This window comes from Trachinotus anak, unplaced genomic scaffold (genome assembly GCF_046630095.1).
Source record: "Trachinotus anak isolate AG129_WGS33_773 ecotype Australia unplaced genomic scaffold, CSIRO_AGI_Tana_v1 ptg000024l, whole genome shotgun sequence".
Lineage (NCBI taxonomy): Eukaryota > Metazoa > Chordata > Actinopteri > Carangiformes > Carangidae > Trachinotus > Trachinotus anak.
Window position 1 is genome coordinate 11,861,991 of NW_027273875.1, and position 22,340 is coordinate 11,884,330.

Below are 22,340 nucleotides of genomic sequence, written 5' to 3' on the forward strand. Positions count from 1 at the left end.
TTTTCTGTGAAAATATACATACTTTATTCCTGTAAAAAGATCCATATTGAAAGAAACCATCACAATTTCAAGTCAACAAGTCCTCTGTGTACTACATCTTTAGTGAACGTTCCTCCATCAACACTGCTTGGACATGCAAAAAAATAAACAAACAAACAAACAAAAAAAACTGAAAAACAATATTAACAAAAATATTTACACATGAGCTTCCAAAAGGATAATAAAAACAGTAATATATAAAAAGGTCAATCTTCCACTGGTTTCAAACAATGAATGCAGGTCAGGAAAGACAAAAAAAAAAAAAAAAAAAGTTTCCCGCGTATGAAAATATACCACAAGTCCCAACGCTGTTCATTATATACAGAAAGCTCCTACAGCTTCTTTTCCACTGCATCGACAATCTACAACTCAAATATTGTAGACAATCAGCCTAAAAAACAGAAACATGACAGTAACATAAATAAGGCCGAACATGGGTATAACATTGGTATGCATGCAGTCAATAAACAACCTGTAAACAACATATTAAGACTAAACAAGGTCTTCTTGTAAGGCTAAATATGATCAGCTGAGCTAAAACACTACCTATATGGGTCTAGGTCCTATTCAGTCAACAGTGGAGCCGCCTACTCACTACACAGCAGGTAGAGAAATACTTGTGCATTAAAGGCCGTCAAATACAAGATCAGTACAAATATTCGCTGTACATTTCGGCAACTTTTGAGCATCCACTCCCCCTTTACAACAAACTGAGAACATAAAAAAAAAAAGCTGAACATACAGTACAGCCTCAGTCTTGCCTCTATCCCGGCTACATCACAGCTAAAGTGTCTGTGTCAATCTGCCCACCCTTTTATTCTTGGCATCATCATCATCATCCTCCCGTCATGTAACACCAACAAACCATTAAAACATTCATGACATTACAGAAAGAAAACTGCCTCCAACTTGTGTCATCAGGTGTGACTCCGTCTACACACGTGTGGGGAACTTCAGCAGCACGGATGAAATCAGGGCTGATCCACGCTTACAACCCCTTCCCCTGACTTGCCCCCATGCTGCTGGATGCTTGGTCTCTCATCGCTATGGTAACAGGCAAAGCACCTAAGATTTTGGCATATTCTGCAGTTTTTGACAGCCAGAGTCAACAGGCGGCCCAGCATGAATAAGAAACTACAAGTAAAAACCTGAGAAGTTACCCAACAGCCCTCTGTGGCCACAGAGAAAAGATCCAACCAGGCTGAGTGAACAGTCACTGCATGTGAATACTAAGGCCTGGTCCACACATTCACACCAAAACTGAATATTTACACTACATCTTCACTGAAGTAAAGCCGTCACAAAGCATTAAAAGATACTGCATGGTTCGACTGTTGTTCTAGTGCTGCAGTGCACAATCCGCTCTATTGCTAAAGGGGCATTATTAGCTATAACTTAACAGTCTGCAGTAGCAGGATGCTAACATGTGGGCACACAAAACAAATCCTCACTACTCATCACAGGCTGGTGAAGATGTTACAGCACTGTTTAGCCTGTTGGACCCAATATTCACACACCACAAGCTGAACTATGTTACACCCCCAACATGGAGGCAAAAGAAAAGAGACACAAACAGCTTATTGCAGAGTCTATCATAGCACAGCCGTGCCACAGACCACCAGCGCCGTGACTGAAAACTGTTCAGTTTAAATGTAGCGTTGTTAATGTTAGCTGGTGTTGTACGCAGAAATAACTACTTCAAACCACAGGGAATACAAAACTGTATGTTTAGCATCAGGCTGCTAACTGCTAACTATAGCATCATGCTATGGTCACTCTAGAGTCTTTTCAGTATAAATCTGTTCAAGCTGCAGTGAGTAATTGGTTAATCAATTAGTGTGGAGGTTACCAGTCTGTGAGAGGATGCTCGTGTTGTTGCCCACAGCTAAATAACACAATTCATGGCAACATGTGGTCCAGAGACAGGGGCTTTTTTTTTCATGATGGGGTCCACTCCATCCAATTATAGAAACTGTAACTCCCCAACTAATGATGCTCTATCATTAAACCCAAACAGAAGTAACAGGAGTAAAATCCACAAATATATGAACTTCTTTCATGTTGCTTGATGTTTTTTTAGTAATGTTTTGACAGTATTGAGGCTCAGAGAGTCACAACCACAGGGTTCTTATGTTCCTGCAACACTCGCTATTCATCAAATAACTATTTTCTATTTCAGGGCAGGGTGGGGGTGTCAGTAGGGCAGACTTATCTGTGGTAGCCAACAGTTTCAGACTTTGAAAAGCCATGGATCAAGAGAGAATTACTGCACAATTATTGAGAACCAATTCATATTAGGTTACGTTTAGGATTTTAGGTTCTCAAATGAGAGAATCTGTTGATTTTCCTCGTCTTAAATTACAGTGAACTGAATATGTTTGGGTTTGAAGTACTGGTCAGACTTGACGACTTCATCTTGGTCTGTAGGAAACTGTGATGGGCAGTTTTCACTGTTTTTTGTGTTTTATTGTTTTATCATACGTTAACTGATTAATCAATACAATCGATAATGATTATAATGAATGATAATAATCATTAGTAGCAGGACTTCAAGCGAACAGAGCAGCCTACCTTTCACCTGATACTACATCATTTCATCATCATCTCTCTCTTTCTCACATACACACACACACACCAAAAACATGTAGTATGCAACATTTAGGCCAGCTGTGACTGTGGTCAAAAACATCGAGAGTTCCTGTGTGAATGTCTGAGAAAGGCATCGTCTGTTTCCATTCTCACCAGTGGACTAGTCAGCTTCATCTACACACACACACACACACACACACACTCTCTCGCTCTCTTTCTCACACACACACACACACACACACACACACACACACACACACACACACACACACACCAAAAAAGGGCAATCCTCCACATTCTTTACATTTAACACTATGTTCCACTTCAACAAACAGTCGTGACCCTTAAAAGAAATCTAACCAACACTTATCAAAGTGGATCATCACTGTCTCTGACAGCTGCGTATGACTCACCTCCTGCCCTGATATCCCTTCATGCAATGTGGTGATAACGAGGGCAAGAGTCTGATACAAATAAATAACATGTTCTGTACAAAGTACTGTATAAATACTCTTAAAGACAAGAAACACATATGAGGGACTAGCAGACATATTTAAAATACATCCATTCAGGATGGACAGTGCATTATTTTATAGTCACACAGAAGAGATAGACTGCAGCTTCTATTTGTTTGCTTCAGATAAATAAAGTGGCACCAGTACATGAGCATTAAAGCTAATATTTAATTAGCTGTGTCTGAATTGGGCTAAAGTCTGGAGCTGCTGTTCAGCATCATTTTGAATCAGACTGTTTTAAATAAATCTGATCCATAGTTTTATACCAAGCACTGAAGCCTCTAATGAGTGGAAAAGCTGCGAATGCTTAGATCATTAGGAAGTAATCAGAGAATATATCTGTGAGTTTGCAAACTTCAACATGCACCTCTACATGCTCTTGTGACGCTGTAAGCTGAATGTTGATATTTGAGAGGTTATATTATATTTAACAGCTGGTCTAGCAGTGCTCTAAGGCAAATGTATAATTACTAACGGTTAAATCATCAGGTATTAGATCTGATAGCCACTAACTGCACCAAATACCAACTGAGACTAACAGTGAGGACAGAGAAAGTGCTTTCAATGTGACGTCAGGATCCTGAGTCAGATGTCCTGACTCATTCTTTCTTGCTGGATCCCAGCTTTTTGAACAGCTTCTTGCCTTTGGAGAAAAAGCCTTTCTTCTTCTTGCCTTGTGCGGGGCAGTCTGTCCGTGTGGGGCTGTCCGCTGGGACAGGGGCTGGAGGGGAGCTGCAGGCCTCAACTGCAGCTGGACTAACAGCTGCACCTGGAGCAGGCTCCAGGTCTGACGTGGGGCTTGCAGTGGGTGCCGGTTTGGGTGGTGAGACTGTGTGCTCCTTTGGGTCAGGGAGAGGAGGTTCTGTTTGGGCGTGCAAAGATTCTTCTGTTGTTGAGTGTTGGGGATCTTGCAGCTCTGTGGACGACGTCCTGGGACCCTTCAGGAGAAAAAATAATATTTCACTCTTGAGTTTTATTCAATAATATCAAAAGCTTAGATATGTTTAAAAAGGTTATACAAAAGGGAAACACTAGGACAGGACACACACCAAGGAGGACGTTCTCTCAACTCTTTCACCTGTGTCTCAGTAAACTAAATCCAGAGGTGGGTGTAGCAACCTATACAGAGGAGCAGTGTCGATCTACAGTTAAAGGAAGTGGACATAAAGAGGGAAAGAACAGGGGACACTAGTGTTGATCACTGAGCTGCTATAGCTCTGTCTGAAAACACTTACGATCAAGTCTCAAAGTGTACAGTTCGTTTCTGCTTCTGCACAGGGCCATGCAGGAAACAGGGGGCAGAAGAAATGTGACAGGACAGAAATTAAGACACAGAACAGAAAATGACAGAATGCAGACTGGAAATACTTTCAAGAGATGAAAAATAAAGTTAAAAAAAAGAAACTATTTGATGTCAGTGATTTGTGATCATGACACATGATGTATGTATATGACTGCAGATCAGGAGGCCGTCCGCAGCAGTGCACGCTGCACAGACAGACACGCAGAGCTACCTGTGATTCTTTCTTAGGTTCTGGTGCAGGCGGAGCAGAGACAAGTTCTGCTGGAGCTTCCTCTGGTAACGCCTGCAGGAAGTTGGAGGGCACTAAGCCTCTGTGTCCATTCAAGTCTCCCTGGATGATACAACAGATACAAAGACAAGGCTGTAATTCAACTAAAGACAAAGTCTACAATTATTTATAAGCTCTATTGATACAGACTGAAAGTCATTTTCAGTTTCTGAGACTTTTTGCTGTGAATATCTTTACCATACATTACTTTATTTTACTTATACCACTATATAATAATATTGCATTACTACTTTATTAGTCTTATATTCTATAACAGTATTTCTAATTTATATTACACATATTTATATAGTTAATAACATAGTATTATTATGTTTGTATGTTTTTGAGTGTGCTATGCTGCTTTTTAAAATATTATCATGTATATGCCATGTATGATTCATACTAATACCCATATACCTTTACTTATATTATAAATAGTACACAGACCATGGAGTGGCACTGCTTGATTTACACAGTTTGCGTAGATAATGTAGATATTTTATATAATTTTAAATGTCATCTTTTTAATTTACTTGTATTAATTTCATTCAGATGTTTCTATATGTGTGTTTTTTACCTCTTAGTCTTGTGTTGCTGTAACGTATGAAACAGTAAATTCTGATCTGATCTTATGTTAATTTGTTTCCTGTTTTCATAGAGGAATTTATTTTTTTCACCAGTTTCAACAATGATTTCAGAGTAAAGACAAAACTAACTGGATTTCTCAGGAAGTGAAGTACAAAAGCTTTGCAACAACTACTAGGAGAAAAAAAAACAGATCACTTCAAATCCCTGAGGTGTGTTGACACTTACGTAGAAGAAACCATCTTCATCCATGTCACCAAACACATGTATGATGTCTCCTGCACTGAAGGTCAGCTCAGCCTAAACACAGCCACAACAACCAGGACAGATAATGAACAAAAACTACTTCTACATATACAGAATGTTCTCTTGAGTAAAACACTGATCATGTGCAAGCCCGACCTCTATGTCAGTGTTGGGGGAGCTCTCTCGTGGGTCATAATCAAAGATGGCGACCATCCTACGAGCTCCTGGGGCTGGGTTCCCCCCAGCAGCCGCCGCAGCGGCAGCAGCCTGGCTGGGATCTGTCAGTCAAACAGAGAAGGGAAAACAATTCAGGCCAGCTCCTTGACAATTAGAGGTGTGAGACATCTTTGCAGTCCCAGTCAGCTCATTGGCATGCAGCTCATTGTGTCTTCTCAGCGTCATGCTGGGCTGAGGAAAAGTCACAGCACTGCAGTCAAATATGTAAAAATAAAGACACCAGGAGGTTAGCGGAGAGAGCAGGCTCTGAGCTGTACTGCTCTTTTAAAACATCCATCAGAGCAAACGCTGGATGAAGAGTGTACCAAACTCTTTTTCAACACTGTTAGCGAAAATGAAGACAAATGAAAGGATTTGATGATTAATGATGCCACTTGAACTGTGAAATGAAAAGAGGAATTAGGAGAAGGGACTGCTTGACATTTCGAGCTGGGGGTTAACGAAGAGCTTCATTTATGCTTCTCTCAGAATGACCATTCTACTGTTTTCCCTTATTTTAATCATTTCCATCCCAATAAAGGGGAATTCTTAACAATTGTTACTTTGAAGATCATTAAAAAGGTCCAAGCTCTTCAGTATACCCCGAACCAATCAAACGGTCCCTGATGAGGGTGGATGAAGGTGAGTCCTGATGTTATCAGCAGCTAGAATACAGTCCACATATTTAAAAGCATTAAAAAAAGTGGGCACACATGGCATGTTCATATAAAATCAAGTAAAACACATGCTGGCCTCCAGTGGACGCTGATCATGCAGGTGCAGACAGAGAGGCAGAAGGTCAAAGGGCTAACCACAAACCTTGGCTGGAGGAGTCTATGCTCTCCTCCCAGAGTGCTGCAGACTCCACTGGAAGAGATGAGGCGAAGGACAAGAGCATGAGCACAGTCGCAGAACGATAGGAGACGCAAATTAGACCACAAAGTCTGAAGATACAGTATGTCACAGGCATCACAGATGGAGATAAGAGGGGATGGATGCTTCAACAAGTGACTCTTAGCTTTGGGTGATCATGTAATACATTTAGGACAGAGGAGCGGAACACTGGTAAAATCACTTTCTGTGAGATTATCATTTAATAAGAGACACGGTGCCACATGCTGCTGCTGTGTCTGCAGTGTATTACATGAAATCTGATGGAAACTGACCAGAGTGACTCAGTGCTCATGTATGTGCATTCTAACAGTTGTGTAGCTGTCATAACAAGTTAAATCATAACAAGTTAACCTGTGGAAAAATTAAGTTGCACTGAAAAACCTACTCACGCTGGGACAGACAGTGTAACTCTAGTGTAACTAGTGTAGAGGAGGCCTATTCTAGTGGTAATACCTGACCATAGAGCTGAGAAGCTGATTTCATGACTACAGCAGCTGACCTAAAAAACCCCCAACCTTCGCTGAGTGAAAAGCAGCAACTGAAAGAGCAAAAGCTAAAGTGAAAGAGACAGAAAGAGAAGCAAACCAGAAAACCAGAGAGGAGAAGAAAGGAGGGAGGTGGGAAGCCGCAATCTGCAGCGAGACACACCTTTCTTGGATCGTCTCGGTTTCGGCGGTGGAACAGGGCGACGTGGAAGCTGTGCGTGTGTGCGAGTGCCTTAATGAAGTTTTGGAAAGGAAACCAAAAAAAATGAAACCAAAAAGAAACACAGAGGTGTAATTTTTGAGAGAAGCAGACCAGACAAAGTAGACAATGAAAAGCCAAGTGAAGAGCAATTCAAAAATGACAACTGGCGAGCTGCAGACACGGCAGTGAGAACACGTGGAAATGAAAAGGTTAAACCATCTGCAAACACTGCTCTGGGTAGAGAGCAGGAAACAGAAGCAAAGTGTCTGCTTGATTTTACACGGTGGCTCGCTACCACTCACCACAGGCAAACACTTTGACTTAAGTTTATTCTTTAGACACCTGCATGAAAATACGTAGATGGTTATGATTTTCTGAATAGCAACACAGTGAACAAGAAACCAATGAAACATACAACACAATGCCACAGGGAACATTTTTGGTTCCACTTTAATTAGCTTAACTGAACTCAAGTCTGATCTGAGACCTGTCTTTGTGTCTCATGCTGGGCCGAATGGTCACAGACAAGAGGGGGTTTTAACTTCACGGCCTCTTCTCTGGAAAGAAACTTTCATTTTTCTTTTAAGGATTTCCTCCAATGGACTGGATGCAAAAATGAAGCCAAAGTGTCTCAAGAAAATATTTTTTTATGGCTGGACAATTTGAAAAATAAAGCATTGTCCATAACTCACAACAGTGGATCCTGCTGCACCTGTGCTGCTATTTTCACTTACCACTTAAACATGAACAGCGGTGATATTATGAGTAAGACATTCAAATTTGCACCTACAGTATGGTAGAGAATGTCCAAATATAAGTGTACAACACATTTAATATTTCATACCCAACACCATAGTTAGTATAACTGATGCAGAATCTGGTCCAAAATCACACACCTATCTTCTCCATGGAGGCCGCTGTGGACAGGAAGCCCTGCTGCAGTAGCTGCTGCCGGGTCTCCTCATCCTCCACCTGGATCTCAGACACCATGTTACACGGCACAAAGCCCAGACGACCGCCGGACTCCCCCTGGTAGAACCCGTCTGCGTCTTTATCTCCGTAAACCTGAGGAGAGTAAAAGTGCATACATCAAAACAGAGCGATATATGAACAGAACGATATATGAACAGAACAATGTATCTTTGTTTCTATGAATGGAAAAGCTGTCAGTGTGTCTGAGCAGTGAAGGACATACTTTGATGATCTGTCCTTCACTGAAGGGCAGCTCCTCCTCAGCAGCATCAGGATTGGGTGACATGGTGGTGGGATCATAAGGGAAGAGGGCCACAAAGATGCGTATGTCACTGTCTCCTTTCATCTTTGGCGAATCAACAGCACCTGCAGACACACACACACACACACACACACACACACACACACACACGCACAGGATTCAGATAATTAAAAGATGCCTACAGTGTTCAGCTATAGATATAATGGTTAGTCAATCAATTAACGGACAGCAAATTAATCAGCAACTATTTTGATAATCAAACAATTGTTTGGTCATTTTCTTTAGGAAAAATTGCCAAATATTTGCTGGTTGCAGCTTCTCAGGTGTGGTGATTTGATGTCATTACTGTACATGATTTTTTTGGATAAAACACAACTCTCTTGATATTCTATGAACAAAACAATCAATTGATTAATCAAGAAAATTATCTGCAGGTTAACTGATAAAAACAGTTGCTAGTTGCAGAACTAATTGTTCATTATTTTACGTAAGCTTTTGTTTTTATGCAATTTATTTCCTGCACTTGCTGGTTGTTCTCATGCTTTGTAAACTGCCTTTATATGATTAACAGTTCAGTATTACTTTCGATATAACAGATCTTTTGCAAAGAAGCAATGTATGGTTTGCAATGAGTTCTGCAAAAAGTATAACCAGCTTGCCCCTCCCCCCACCGCCCACCAACTGCAGTGCCGCTATGAACAGTATTTGCTCAGCACAGGCATGTCCTTAAAAGAGGTAATCAAGCTAAACCACTGATCCTAAGCTGTGTGAGCCGTTTGACAAACGTGCACTCGTTCATGATCTGCAGCAACACAGCAACAGGGGAAACAGTATGACCCACTCTCTAATCTAAACCTCAGCCACAGGCTAACATAAAAGAGAAGACTGATATTGTCAAAGGTGCTTCTAATACAGTCCATGTCAGAGATCATGCAAAGCAACCTTTACATTTGGCTTGTAGCAGAGTCTGCAGCAGAGCAGACATGGGGCGTGACACCAGTGTGATTAAAGACATTACAACTGCAGCCTGTTTGACAGTGAGACAAATTTGAAGAGCTGTAGTGAGACTTTAAGCTGCACTCAAGAGACGTGCTCTCTATCTCATTATGGAGACTCAGCCCATCTGTGGCAAGGGTCACGGGCAAACAACTTGCACACTTTCACATCCTCACAGATTCTCTAGTAGATAGGACAGAACTTCTCCCTGCTCTCTTCCCCTATCTGTGCGCACGTGTACACTAATGCATTTGTGTGTGTAGTCAACTGTCCATGCCAGGGAGGTTTATTAAATGAGTGTGTAGTTTTGTGTCATTCAGACATATGAGATCAGAAGAGGAGAGTCAGGAGTGTGGGAGAGAGAGAGGGGGGCTTGTGCGTCCACACTGCAGTCTCTTTCTTTGCTTGCTAATCGAGGTTACTATTTTAATGTCTGTCACTTCCTCCTGTCATGACAAGCCACTTTGGGTTAAGCCGGTTCTCAGCTTAGCAGGCTCTCTCCCACTTCTCCACTGCAGCTACAGTGCCTCCTCCTCTCTGACCCCCCCTCCCTCTTCCTACACAAGGTGCTAATCTGACTGCCATCATGTGAGAGAGGGGGAGGCTTGCCAACAGAAAGCACAGGTGTGTCAGTGTTGCCTCAAACATTTCCACTGTATAATTGACTTAAGAGAGGGAAACAAACGAGACAGAGGAAACAGGAAGACAAAAGAGGAAAGAGACTCTGACCTTTCAGTTGCCTGGCCTGCAAGCACATTGGTTTAGAGGAGAGCTCAGCTTGGCCTCCCCATGATGGACCTGCCTCAGCTGGAGGGATTTGGCTGGACTCCTGCTCAACAGACAGAAATATAAACAAGACAATAAGACAAATGTCTCACACAGACACACAATGAGTACGGGGGAAGGAGAAGACGCCTCAGGGGTTCAGAAAAAATTAACAGCAACCGTAGTTGTTCATTTTGTCAAATAAAACTTTGCAATCTATGCTTTATCTATTGATAATAGTGCTTACTTGTTGCAATAGAGACCGAAACCTCATCAAACACAAAACCACCAGGGTTTCCAACATGCTGCTGTTTCAACATAAACATGTTCCTTTTTTGCATTGTGGTAGTTTTAGCAGACGCACATCAGAGCACAACCACTGTGAGCTAATGCAGGACAAGGCAGCACTGACTGGTTTAAGACAGGAGCAGAGGATGTGACGCCAGCATGAGTTGGTGCAGTCAGACAGAGGGAGGACAGGTTCAGTTGTGCTTCAGCTGTAGCTGAATTATAAAGATTAGAAGCTGAACACAGATGGTGATGATGACCTGGTTTAAATGTTTGGCAGACACTGTCTGGACACATCTCGGCAACTTTACCAACATGCCATCACTCAATGATATGCTGCAGTTCTCGCTTTTATAAAACAAAGCTACCTGACCTCCCTCTGTCCACTACAGTGATGATGATGATGATGGAAAAGTACGTTTCAGTCTACTGAGCGGTGAAGTGATGGTCACTAAATGTTAGATCCACACTGCTACAGGGGAGAGGAGCGGGCTGGGACAACACACCCACTGCTTTACGTTTACCATAGGATCAGCCTTCAGCCCTCGGCGGTGAGGAGGCCTGCAGTGCTCCATCTGAGCCCCCTCCACCCACCACTCAGAGCTGATCTGCTCCACCACCACCTCCCCTGGACCGTACTCCACGGGCTCCTCGTTATCATCAGTGCCGTACTCCACGTCGATCTCCACCCCACGACCAACAGGTGACCTCAGAGTCCGTACTGTTTTGCTGACTGGGTAGGGTCTTGGCGGGGTAGGGCCATGGCTGACGTTGGCTGCCGCGGCGACAGCCATCTGACTCCTCAGCATGGCCTCCCTCCTAAGGCGGTCCCCTAGCCCTCTGAGCAGTACTCTCTCTCTGCTGTTGGGGGTCGGCTGGGGAGGACAGTGGGCTGACACCCGCCTGCTTGTGGGACCCTCATATAAGCTCATGTCTTCTTCTTCAGGATAACTGATGGTGTCCACTGTGTCTGAGTAGTGCACCCTGTGCTGTGTCTTAGGCTTGACCAGTAAGGGTCCGTGTCTGGGTAAAGGCTCTTTGGTTAGGGATCTGGGATCCCTGTTGAAGTGGTGATGGTGAGGGGGAACGTGTGGGTGTGGGTTGGGGTTGGAGTGATGTTGGTGATGCTGAGGGACATGATGGAGGTGTTCTGCTTCTCTGGGGTGAAGGTGGCTGGGCCTGGGCCGAGACTGATTGCGGTGGGTTAAAGGCTCTTCTTGACCACTGTCTTCCTCCTCTGTCACCTCAGGAATGCTGAACAGCTGTTTGCTGTGGTAGACCTGAGGGGGCAACTTAAGGATCCTCTCAAGAACCTCCTCATCACTGTCTGGAGGATCCAACTTGTACGACTACAAGGGCCACGGGTCAAAGCAAGCAAGAGTGGGTTGGTGAAGGTGGGATGGAAAATCACATTGTTCAGTAAAAATAAGAGAAGTGCAGACAAAAGAGATGACAACCCGGCCATGCAAAGAGAGAAAGAGAAAAGAAAGAAGAATAAACAAAAACAGTCAAATACTATCAGGAATGTAACACAGAAACAAGGCCACAAAATGGGAATTGAAGTACGCAAGACAAACTGAAAGAAGCACAATTCATTCAAAAAGCAGAACGTATAGAGCACTCATTCCTTTACCCTGTTAGCTCCAACTGTGTATCCCCTGGCCTGTGCTTCTCCGAGGTGGTCAGAGTAGAGATCCTCCTCCTCCTCCTCCAGGATGTCGGACAGGTCAGATCGGCTGTTGTCTGCATGGTAGTCACTGGGAGGCTCCACAAGCCCTCTGCCATAATTCTGAGAAAAGACCAGTTAACACTTTCAATCAAACCATCCACTGGTCATTCATTGTCAATTTATCTCAGGTTTTAAATTCATTCAGAATAAAGTGACAAGCTGTCCTATGAGCAGTACTTTAATCAACTAAAACAGTATAACTTTAAGGGAAACTCCACTGATTTGAGTGGATTTAGTTGCTGTAAAAGCTGTAAAAGGCCTTTTGAGGCAGCAGACAGAGCTGTGCAAAATCTGATAAACTGCCTCAAGTGATGTCACTTGCTAAATCAGTGGAGTACTGCTTTAATGCTCTCTTCCTTCAAATCTGACAGCTCTGACAAAGAGAAGATGTCAGCAACTCTATGTTTAGACTTCGTCTATTTGATATATAACCTGGTAAATCAGACAACACCTCTGAAGACCTCAACCAAACAACCTGCTCTCAGCTGTGATCAGACTCACCTTTACCTACAGTAGATACTACATTCATTTTTGTGGTGAAGAGTCAACTACTTCACAGTGCAGGTGAGTGTCAGGGCTGACCTGCTGCCTCCTGCAGTACGCTGGCTCCTGGTCCTGTAAGAACTCTTCGATGGACACCAGGCGGGTATTCTCTTGCTCCTCCTCTACCTCTGACTCCAGCGGTGAAGTGCTGGGGGGTCGGAGGAGATTAGTATCCTGAGGATTAAGGAGGTCTGTGATCGGGGCTTTGGGTGGGGTAGGGATGCGCTCAGGGGTCCCGAGCTTGGCACTGGGGTCCTCGATGAACTCTGTGATGGATGGGAAGGGACGAATCGTTCCAGGGCTGTCGGTGTCTCTGCGCTGCTCCGACACTGCTGCTGCTGCCGGTGCTGGTGCTTGTGCAGGTGCTGGTGCTGCTACTGGAGATGGCTGAGGTGCTGAAGAGGTGGGGGAGGTCACATTAACCTGGAGATGAGAAAGAGTAAGTACAGTGCCATTAATTAAGTTCATTATTCCAGAAAAATTAGAAAGTTGTGTCTGATATGTAGGGGGATGATTACCACTGGAGTGATGGTGGGGGGTACTGGTAATGCGGCCTCACACACAGCCAAGGCAGCAGCAGATGAGGGGTTGGCCCAGGCCTTCACATATGAGGCAGATGAGAGAAGACCTTCTGAGTGGAGAGCATGAGGAGGGTTGGCAGCAGCCTCCACTGTGGGGCCAGTGTTGTGAGTGTCTGATGGCAAAGTGCTGGGCAGCATGGAGACTTTGGCAGCAGAGTTTATGTAGGATGGCGGTGAGGGCATGTTACTGGGACCTACTGGGGTGCAGGGTAGGGGGAGTGGCACAACTGGGGCGGTGATAGCTGGGCCTGCCATGATGGCAGCCAGCTTGGAGGGCACATTGACTGGCAAAGAGTCACAGGACTCCCCGTGGGCGGACATGGTGCGGACAGTGAGCTCCTGAGCTGCCTGCAGGGACTGGATCTGAGAGGGGCCCAGCAGGGCACTGCCGGCTGTTGGGGAAGACACCTCCAGCACCTTGGATGGGAGAAGCACAGGTACATATGTAAAATTCTCGTCAAACTGACATTTTAAATCTCAGCATCAGCTTATAAAAAGTCACATACAGACAGATACATTGTGATTTCTAACAGCAGCGCAATTGGCTGAAACTAATTTTAAACAAAATACTTTGGACGTTCTGACCTTTTTCTTGTCAGCATATATAGTGTATCCAGTGACACGGACTCCATTGGAGGTCCCAGCAGCATCTATAGTGACTGGCAGCCAGCTGATGAGGGCAATCCCTGGTGAGGGGCCGTGCTCCAGCTGGACATCCAGAGGAGCATCAGGGGGACCTGCAGGGATTAAAAGCATCACACAGCCAGTGGCAAGCAGAAGATGGAGAAGCATGATTTTATGTTAATATAGGATCAAGTGAATTGCTCATATTGAAAATACAGTGCTTGGGATAAGAAATAATGATCACAAAGGGCACATGATTTTACCAAGAAAGTTGCTGTCTAACACTCTACAGGGACAGTAAGAAATTTAGAAACCATATACCTGGGTTCCCAGAGTGTGGGCATGAAACTTAAGCAAATTTGAATGATCATTTAGAGAAATACAACTTACAACTACTATGATAATAAAAATGCATCTTACAGTCCTATGGTTGGTTCATGAAAATGAAAATATTGTAGACTGGGAAACTGACATCAAATGATTTTCAGGATTAAAAACTCAACAAAACACCACTGACGCAGTTTTCATGGAATTACCAGAACCTCACATTCAGCTTCCTTGTTCACACAGAAGTCTGGTTCTATGTAAAGATGCAGTGCTTTGTGGGCGGGACAGAAAAATATCAAACTAGTGGGAAAGTTGTACTTCTCATGTCATCAGTAGGAGAACTTGATCAGTAGGTGGAGTAGTTGAAAAGCTGCCTGTTTTCTTTCCCTTTACAAGCAATGCATTCTGGGTCAATGTGCTTTGGTTATTTAATGAAGGAAATGTGATTCAGAGCAGCTCATGAATAAACTGATGACCTTGTGTAGGAGGTAGAGAATCATCACTACTGAATATAAGACTTCTTCATTTGCACTGCAAGATCCAACACATTGGGTTAACATGTAGTTCTGGTAACTGTGCTATGGGAGGGGCTGTGGGAGGGGTCACCTACCAAATGAGTCCCTGATACTAAATTTTGGATGTAACTGCCTCAACACATGTGTCACACACCAGCAGGACTACTGTCAGTCACTAACACAACAGCCACATCTGCAGATGGTTACGATCTAATATCTATCAAGTATCACTCATCACGTCATCTACACAAAGGTTTGGTAAACTTCTGAATAGGATCTCAGGTCTCACACACAGACACACACACACACACAAATAACTTATAAACATATGAATAACATATTAATTTTAGCGTAACAATTTTAGAGAATGTAACCATCTGACTGGGAGGTCGGTGAAAGCAGCTACTTTTCATTTTCCATGCAAAAGATTAATGTTTGCAACCCTGAACACAAACACAGGTATCTAATCCGTACATTTCCTTCCAGATCCAGACATTTTATTCTTTTCTTTATAGTAAATTTGAATCACAAATCTCACACCAATAACATACTGTCAGGTTGCCATGCTCATGTGCTGTGTGAGTAAAACGTGTGTATCTGAATTACCTCATGGCATCAAGGATTTGAGCCGCACTGAGCCTCCCATGTTCTTACTTTTATCCAAATTAAATGCTTCGTTTTATTTTGAAAGGGGAAAACAGTCATGAACCATAGACTATGTGTAAGTGTAGTTTGACACATTTAGAGAGCATCAGATATTAGAGAAATTACTAAATCCTGACCTGCCATCAGTGTGGTGAAGGTGATTGTAGTGCTTCTGTGTTCACGTCGCTCCACAGGTAACTCCCATGGCGTGCGGTGCGGCCGTGCCTCCACTTTGACTGTGTACTGCAGGCTGGGCAAGAGGCTATTGAGGCACAGCGAGTAGCAGCCAGCCTTCACCAGCTCACACTCCTCCTCATTCAAGGACACAATGTGCACATAGTTACTATTGCTGGGCAGCCAGGTCAGGTTGGCAGAGGTGGCGGTGATCCTCTCCACACGCAGCTGTGTGGGCGCCACACAAACATCCCGACCGACCAGCATGCTGCAGCGCAGCTGGTCCGAGAGGCCCTTCTCTGTCAGGCTCTGCACTGACACTCGGTAGGCCTTGAGGTTTATGTCCAGCCGCTCCAGCACTGCTTTGGTCTGGGCACCGAAGGGCACATTGAACCGCAGCTCCTGGTCCACGTACACATTATAGCTCCACACATTGCCCCACCCAGCCGGCACCAACGGAGGGTCCCAGCCAATGATGATGCTCTTGGCAAGCTGCTTGATGAGGGTGAGCTTACGTGGGTAAGGCACAATGTCCACTCCCACCTCCTCCAAATCCAAGTCCAGGCCGTTGGTGAGGGGGGCTGGGACAGCCAAGGCCGATGCTGAATCTAAAGGGGCTGAGGCAGGGCCAGAGGCAGCGGAGGCCTCTGTCACTTCTGAGGCGCTGACGCCTACGTGGAGGTGATGCTGGTGGCTGGCACTGTGCAGGCTGCTGTCTAGCAGGGAGTTATGGGACATGTCCCCTGTCTCTGGATGGTGAGTGCTCATGACGTCGTCGTCCGATACACGTTCCACAAAGTTAGAGGGGACCAGCCCTCTCCGTCCGTCCATCAGCTCACCTGAAAGGAACCACGGTGAAATACTGAACACCACGTACAGACAGGAACGAGAAAATGTAGAGACAATAAATTATCTTCTTGACCTACCTTCATAGAAGCCATCATCATCCATGTCTCCATACACATAGATGTATTCTCCAGCGGTGAGAGGCAGCTCCACTTCAGGGTTGTCGTTGGGGCCATCATAAGGATTATAGCTGTTTAAAGCAAATTTGCCAGGATGTTATTTCATCACATATTAGCAAACTTGAGGCAGTGAGTTGACTTTGCCTTAGTACAATACTTACCTATATCTTGCAATGAAAACCTGAAGCTTGGCTGCTCCTCTGCTGGCTGTGTAAGGTGCCGGGGCCACGTCAATGTCGAGCTCCTCTACTTCACTGGCAGTGTCCACCTGAGATCACCAGTGACAGATGGTGAATCACTGAGACCTTCTAAAACTGCATTCATTAATATCAGGAAATATAATCATTATTCTTTTAAAATGGCAAATCCACACTTTATAAAGCAGTGGAGGGACATACTGGTAAACCTGGAACTTTATTTTAGTGAAAAGTAGAAGCAGAGGAATTGTTGTGAAATGGTTTGAATAAACAGGCGTTGTACTATGAACAACTAACAACCAAATCACACTCACATTTGTTTATTAGGTTCACCTAGATAAAACTAACCCAGTCTAATACAACAGTCCTGCAATAAATCCTCCCTTCACAAAGTTATTATGTTCTCTTTAACTGTTTTAAAGTAGTGTTGATTCAATTTATGATTCAAATATTTTTTCTTTACCCGACTTACACTAGAGGGCATTTTCTGAAACTTCTTACCATGTGTCTCAACACTGAAACCTGCCTCTAGCAGAGAGTACTAGTACTATAAAATCTGGAGTGAGATGAGTGTACAGTCTGTTTTATGCATATGAAAACTGTTATCTTGAAAGGCCATGACTGTTTGGAAATGACTGTAAATGAAATCATTATGTTTGACTGTAAATGATTTTGAAAGATTTGACTGTCTAGAAAGATAACTCTATTTACTGTAAATACAGAACTAGTTATTAACCACCATTAATGACTGTGCACATGAAAGTAAAATATTCTTATTATATGGTGAGCAATATTAATGAGTCACTGTTGTTGGTAGAATCATCTTGATGCCTGAGATTTTCATTCATACCGACAATACACACAACACAATAGGAGAGATTGTATATTTATAGCTCCCTGGGAAAACCTTTTTAAGGATAATCACTTACAACTACTACTGTATAACCTTCATAATCCACAGTGGCCAGTGGATTATTTCACTAAATATGAGCTTTACTGAACTGTGGGCAGACGAAATGGAAAGACCACCACCCTGTCTGCCATGCAAGACCAGTCACCGACTCTTTGGAGACGTGGCACCACAAAAATACAAAATAAAGGCAGCTAATCCAAATATTTTCTCTTATGTATGAGCAGAGGGAGCTCTAGTGTGTAGCTATGGCCTGTACTCGCATGAGATGACAGAGAGGTTAAGGAGGGCTTTTTAATCCATTAAATCCACACAATCAATGTACTCATGCATAGCCGCCTTGGTAATCTTGATGAATGATCTGCCTGTCTATGTAGAGACAAAGAAAGCAGAAACATTGCAAGCAGGAGTCCCGAACAATAAAGTAACCTAGATGAACATAAAGAGGCTGAAGAAGCTTTTCACAAGGCTCCAACCAGAGGTTTGACACTAACCAGCCCATTTAAACCTGGGTCTAACAGATATGACGAGGTTCTGGCAGCTTTAAATGTAGTGGCAATATTAATTAAGGATTCAAAAAGATCATTTCAGGCCATGCTTACTTACTGCATTAGAGTGTCAGAGGTGACCTCTGTATAATCTGGTATCTTTCTTTTAATGTATAACCTCAGCCTGCTCAGGGTCTGCAGCTGAAAGCCTTTCAGCCTAATCCAAATGTTAATTAATGTGTGCTGCCCCTGATGAATAATGAATGAAGTAAAAACAAACAAAAAAAAAAAACAAGTATGATTCCTGAATAAGTAAAAAAGAGATACACTTTACATTCCTAGAGCTGTACCTCATGTGTTGGGCTTGATTTGTGTGGACTGAGGTGGGTGTCAGACTTGGGGGTGAGGTGTGTGGTCTCTGACTTGCTGGAGGAAGAGCCTGACTTGCTGACGCTGATGGTGGGCAGCTCTCGATGCTTGGTGACAGGCGAGCGCTCCACCCTGGACAACCCTGCAGCGTGGGGGGTGGCCCCCATCCGCAGTGCAGTGGCCACATCTAGCAGAAGAGAGAGAGAGGAAGAGGATAATACATAATCCACTAGTTTAACAGACACTTCCAGTCCTCTCACTGGTTAACCTGGTTGAATCCGTCAGCATTCAGGTGGGTGGGGTCGCTGGTTGACATGCAGGAGGCTCAAGGTTGAACCTGGCTGATTAAACAGTGGAGGAAAAATCCTGTCTCCATCTGTCTGAGGTTAGAGGTCACACTACCTTGTGGCAACGTGTGTCACACCAGCGCTGTTAAGGGGCTTAACCGGGTCCACACTCCACAGACACTTCTCTGACCCTCATGAGATGGTGAGAATCACAGACAAGCTCTGTTACAGTGTTGGACTGTGACGGTGTGGGTGAGATGACAGAACATGCCGTGCTTTTGTGACGGTGCCCAACACATATTATGGGTAACAGAGACGGAGAGCGTACCGAGCGGATCATTACCCTCGGGGCAGGAGAGAGTGTCACCTCCCTCGAGACTCCAGAAGGCTATTTCACCCAGAGACACCATATCCCATGAGCCACCTGTGCAGTCTAAAACACATGAACAGTGTAGGAGAAAGAGGTTGGATACACACAGTGGGAAAGATTTTGACTAGATTTGCACTGTTAGTTTTAAGGCAGCTGTAGATGGAACTGCATTATAATGGATATTTTTTTAATAAATCTTTCTTGTTAGTGTAAACATTTAAAATGCCTGTGGAATAAATTCACAGCCTCAGTAGAAGAAGCTGAGATGTGACACACACACAGGTGAAACGTCAGCTATGATGTTCAATCTGTTTTACTGATACAAAAAGGAAACACACAGGCATTAAGATCATTTTAGGCATCATTTCATGTGCCCTTACTTTTTAAAAGGAAACTACAAAGTCACTAACAAAAAAAAAAAAAAAAATCCCCTTTGAATGACACAAAATACTAAAACCTGAAAAGACGCATCCCTGATGGGACAGTTTAAAAAGGATTTGGATGCTTTTGATGGTCCACGAGTGGACTGACGCTCTTTATTTCCAAAGCCATGCTTTGTCAGGACTCAGTTCCTCTTTTAGTGACAATACAAGATTTCATTTGGAACTGAAAGGATCCAAAAACACTAACAAACACTGTGTATATACTATGAAAGTTGAATCATGGTTAGACAATGATTTAACTGGAGGTTTATCTTGAAACAAGACTGAATAAGGCAGAAAGCTTGACTCACAGTGACACTTTGACTTTATTGCTTTGTTCTGACTCATCATCCATGTAAACAATGTTACGTCAAAGATATGTAGCTGTTGACGCCCCTGTGTATATATCAAACTCATTTAATTACCCCGAACATTTTGCTGATATGCAAAAAAGCACAGCGACCTTTTCCTCTCAGCTGGTTGTTAATTAGCTTTTCTATCACAGGAGAGACTCATCAGAGGTACATCTAAGTGCAGCAAAGAACCTATCATGAGCTAAAGTGCTCAACAACCACTATTCTCTCAGTAAGATGTGTTTTTGGCAGTGAATACATGTCCATGCTGGTGTGGCTCACCTCGCTCTGTAGTCAGGCCCACCCCATTGGTCAGAACAGAGAGGCTGGGGTTGTTGAGGAGGCTGGAGCCGGCCAGGTCCACCTTGGAGGCCTGCAGTCGAAACTTCTCCAGCTCTTGGGACAGCAAGCCAAACTGTTCGCTCTGGCTGCGACATTTCTCCTCCAGCTCTCGCACCTTCGACTACACATGAGGCGTAACAACACACATGGAGAACACATAAACATTATATCAAAACACAGTTTTTAGTTTTTTTAACAGTGCAATTTGACTTTAAAAGGGAAATGCCATCTTTCGACACTATTAAATAGGATATCATCAATTTGTGATGATCAATACATTTCAGTGGCAACCGTGTAATGAAGTGCTATAATTTAGTTTCTTCTAGATTTCTTTTAAGGTGAATTTCTCCTTTAAGAGAATCACAGCTGGTTTACTGTAATACATCAGTCATGTGGAGGGATCTAAGAGAAAGAAAAAGTAACCTTCTTAATAAACTGTTAGGGTCATGCAGAAACCTTTTATCCCTGTACATCCATTTTCTTTCTCTTAACTTTTTCTATCATTAATATACACACATGACTGACACATCAGATTTTACATCTGATTTTACACAGTTCTGATTATTTTGGTAGCTGAACACAATATGGCAAATATACGGTTAACACATTTCTTCTTACATAAGGATAAAGAATGTATTATTTAACAAAGTATTACAATCTGAGGTTAGGTTTCTGTGAGACAGACAATATAAACTGTCACTGAAACATATGTTAAGGCTGTAGAAACAAGTGACAAGCAATTACAGGCTGAGAGGGAAGAAAATGAGAGGGAAATAAAGGCGGGTAGTTTTCGGGTGAGATGGGAAACAGTAGTACAAACCAGAGCTGGAAGGTAAGACAGGCTGTGATAAGTTACATACTGTGCTTCTGTTTTATACTGTAATCACTTTAACAAAGTCACTAGACAACATAGTTATTTGCCAGAACACTACAGAGGTTGGCCTCAGCCCTGCTGAGTTTCTATATGTGGCTGATTTCACTTCCGGTTGTGGTGGGAGTTTCCTGGCAGGCTGATCTGACAAAAGCCTGTGCATGAAACTGTCTGAACAACATTTCCTGTTAGCTCTCACCTACGCAAACCCCCCCGAGTGTGCAGTAAACTGTTACCTAGCTACACTGAGCTGAAGTGGTAGTGAGTATTAAACACTGAAAAAAATCACACATCCACCTCAAATGAATACTCTGTTACAAACGGTTATCTGACTCAGTGATGAGTTGGATTCATGCAAAGGGAAATTCTTCTTCAGTCTATTTAGATCAAGTAAGAGACCAGCATGACAAGCATGATAAGTGTGTTCAGTGCAGCTGGGAGTGATAACTGTGCCACAGATGCAGTTTTATCTGGCCCAGTGTGAATGGCCTGATTTATACACACTTTGGTAACCTAAAAAATGTATCGGCCTCAAATTGGCCTGAATGGCCACTTTGAACATATATGAAGCATTTATTTAGTGCAGGGCAAGTCCAAGTGAAGTATTCTAAAAACACAAATGGTGCACAAACCTGATTATGTTCTGTCAACTTAAAGGATTTAAATAAAAGGAACTGGGGGTTCTATCTACGGGGGCTGGGGAAAGTTTTCTGGCAGAGAGATGCTTAATTTAGAATAAGCAGGAGGTCAAGCAGGCTAAAGATTAACAGTACCTGCATGCAGTCCAGTGTACTCTGGTTAGCAAAAAGATAACAGAAAGGACAAAAAAAGGATACACAAAAGTAAATACATGCTTGAGAAAAAAAGTCAAAATAGATTAATGAAGGCGAAACACAGCAGTCTGAGTCCAGGTTGACCAGAAAATCCCTGTCAGGAGCCAGTATCAGTAGAATGTCTCTTGGCCTTCAGCAGCCAATGCCTGTCTTCTGCATGAACACACATA

The 22,340-nt window shown here is 43.4% G+C and overlaps 1 protein-coding gene across 5 annotated transcripts in view; it reads right to left on the reverse strand.

Moving 5' to 3' along the window:
- Positions 1–22,340, reverse strand: part of LOC139607763 (RIMS-binding protein 2) — a 61,458-nt gene continuing 39,118 nt past the window's right edge. For 3 of the 5 annotated variants that reach the window (XM_071460941.1, XM_071460942.1, XM_071460940.1), the window contains 18 exons: positions 20,407–20,587; positions 18,674–18,879; positions 16,890–16,996; positions 16,690–16,799; positions 15,727–16,602; positions 14,064–14,215; positions 13,416–13,895; positions 12,937–13,320; positions 12,259–12,414; positions 10,302–10,401; positions 8,538–8,680; positions 8,239–8,407; positions 7,304–7,372; positions 6,581–6,628; positions 5,702–5,823; positions 5,528–5,599; positions 4,658–4,777; positions 1–4,081 (listed from right to left, as the gene is read on the reverse strand). In XM_071460941.1, the coding sequence (XP_071317042.1) occupies positions 3,743–4,081; positions 4,658–4,777; positions 5,528–5,599; positions 5,702–5,823; positions 6,581–6,628; positions 7,304–7,372; positions 8,239–8,407; positions 8,538–8,680; positions 10,302–10,401; positions 12,259–12,414; positions 12,937–13,320; positions 13,416–13,895; positions 14,064–14,215; positions 15,727–16,602; positions 16,690–16,799; positions 16,890–16,996; positions 18,674–18,879; positions 20,407–20,587 (3,834 nt within the window). In that variant the 3' untranslated portion in view covers positions 1–3,742. The remainder of the gene's footprint in view (positions 4,082–4,657; positions 4,778–5,527; positions 5,600–5,701; positions 5,824–6,580; positions 6,629–7,303; positions 7,373–8,238; positions 8,408–8,537; positions 8,681–10,301; positions 10,402–12,258; positions 12,415–12,936; positions 13,321–13,415; positions 13,896–14,063; positions 14,216–15,726; positions 16,603–16,689; positions 16,800–16,889; positions 16,997–18,673; positions 18,880–20,406; positions 20,588–22,340) is intronic. The other 2 variants (XM_071460944.1, XM_071460945.1) reach the window with 2 other exon arrangements.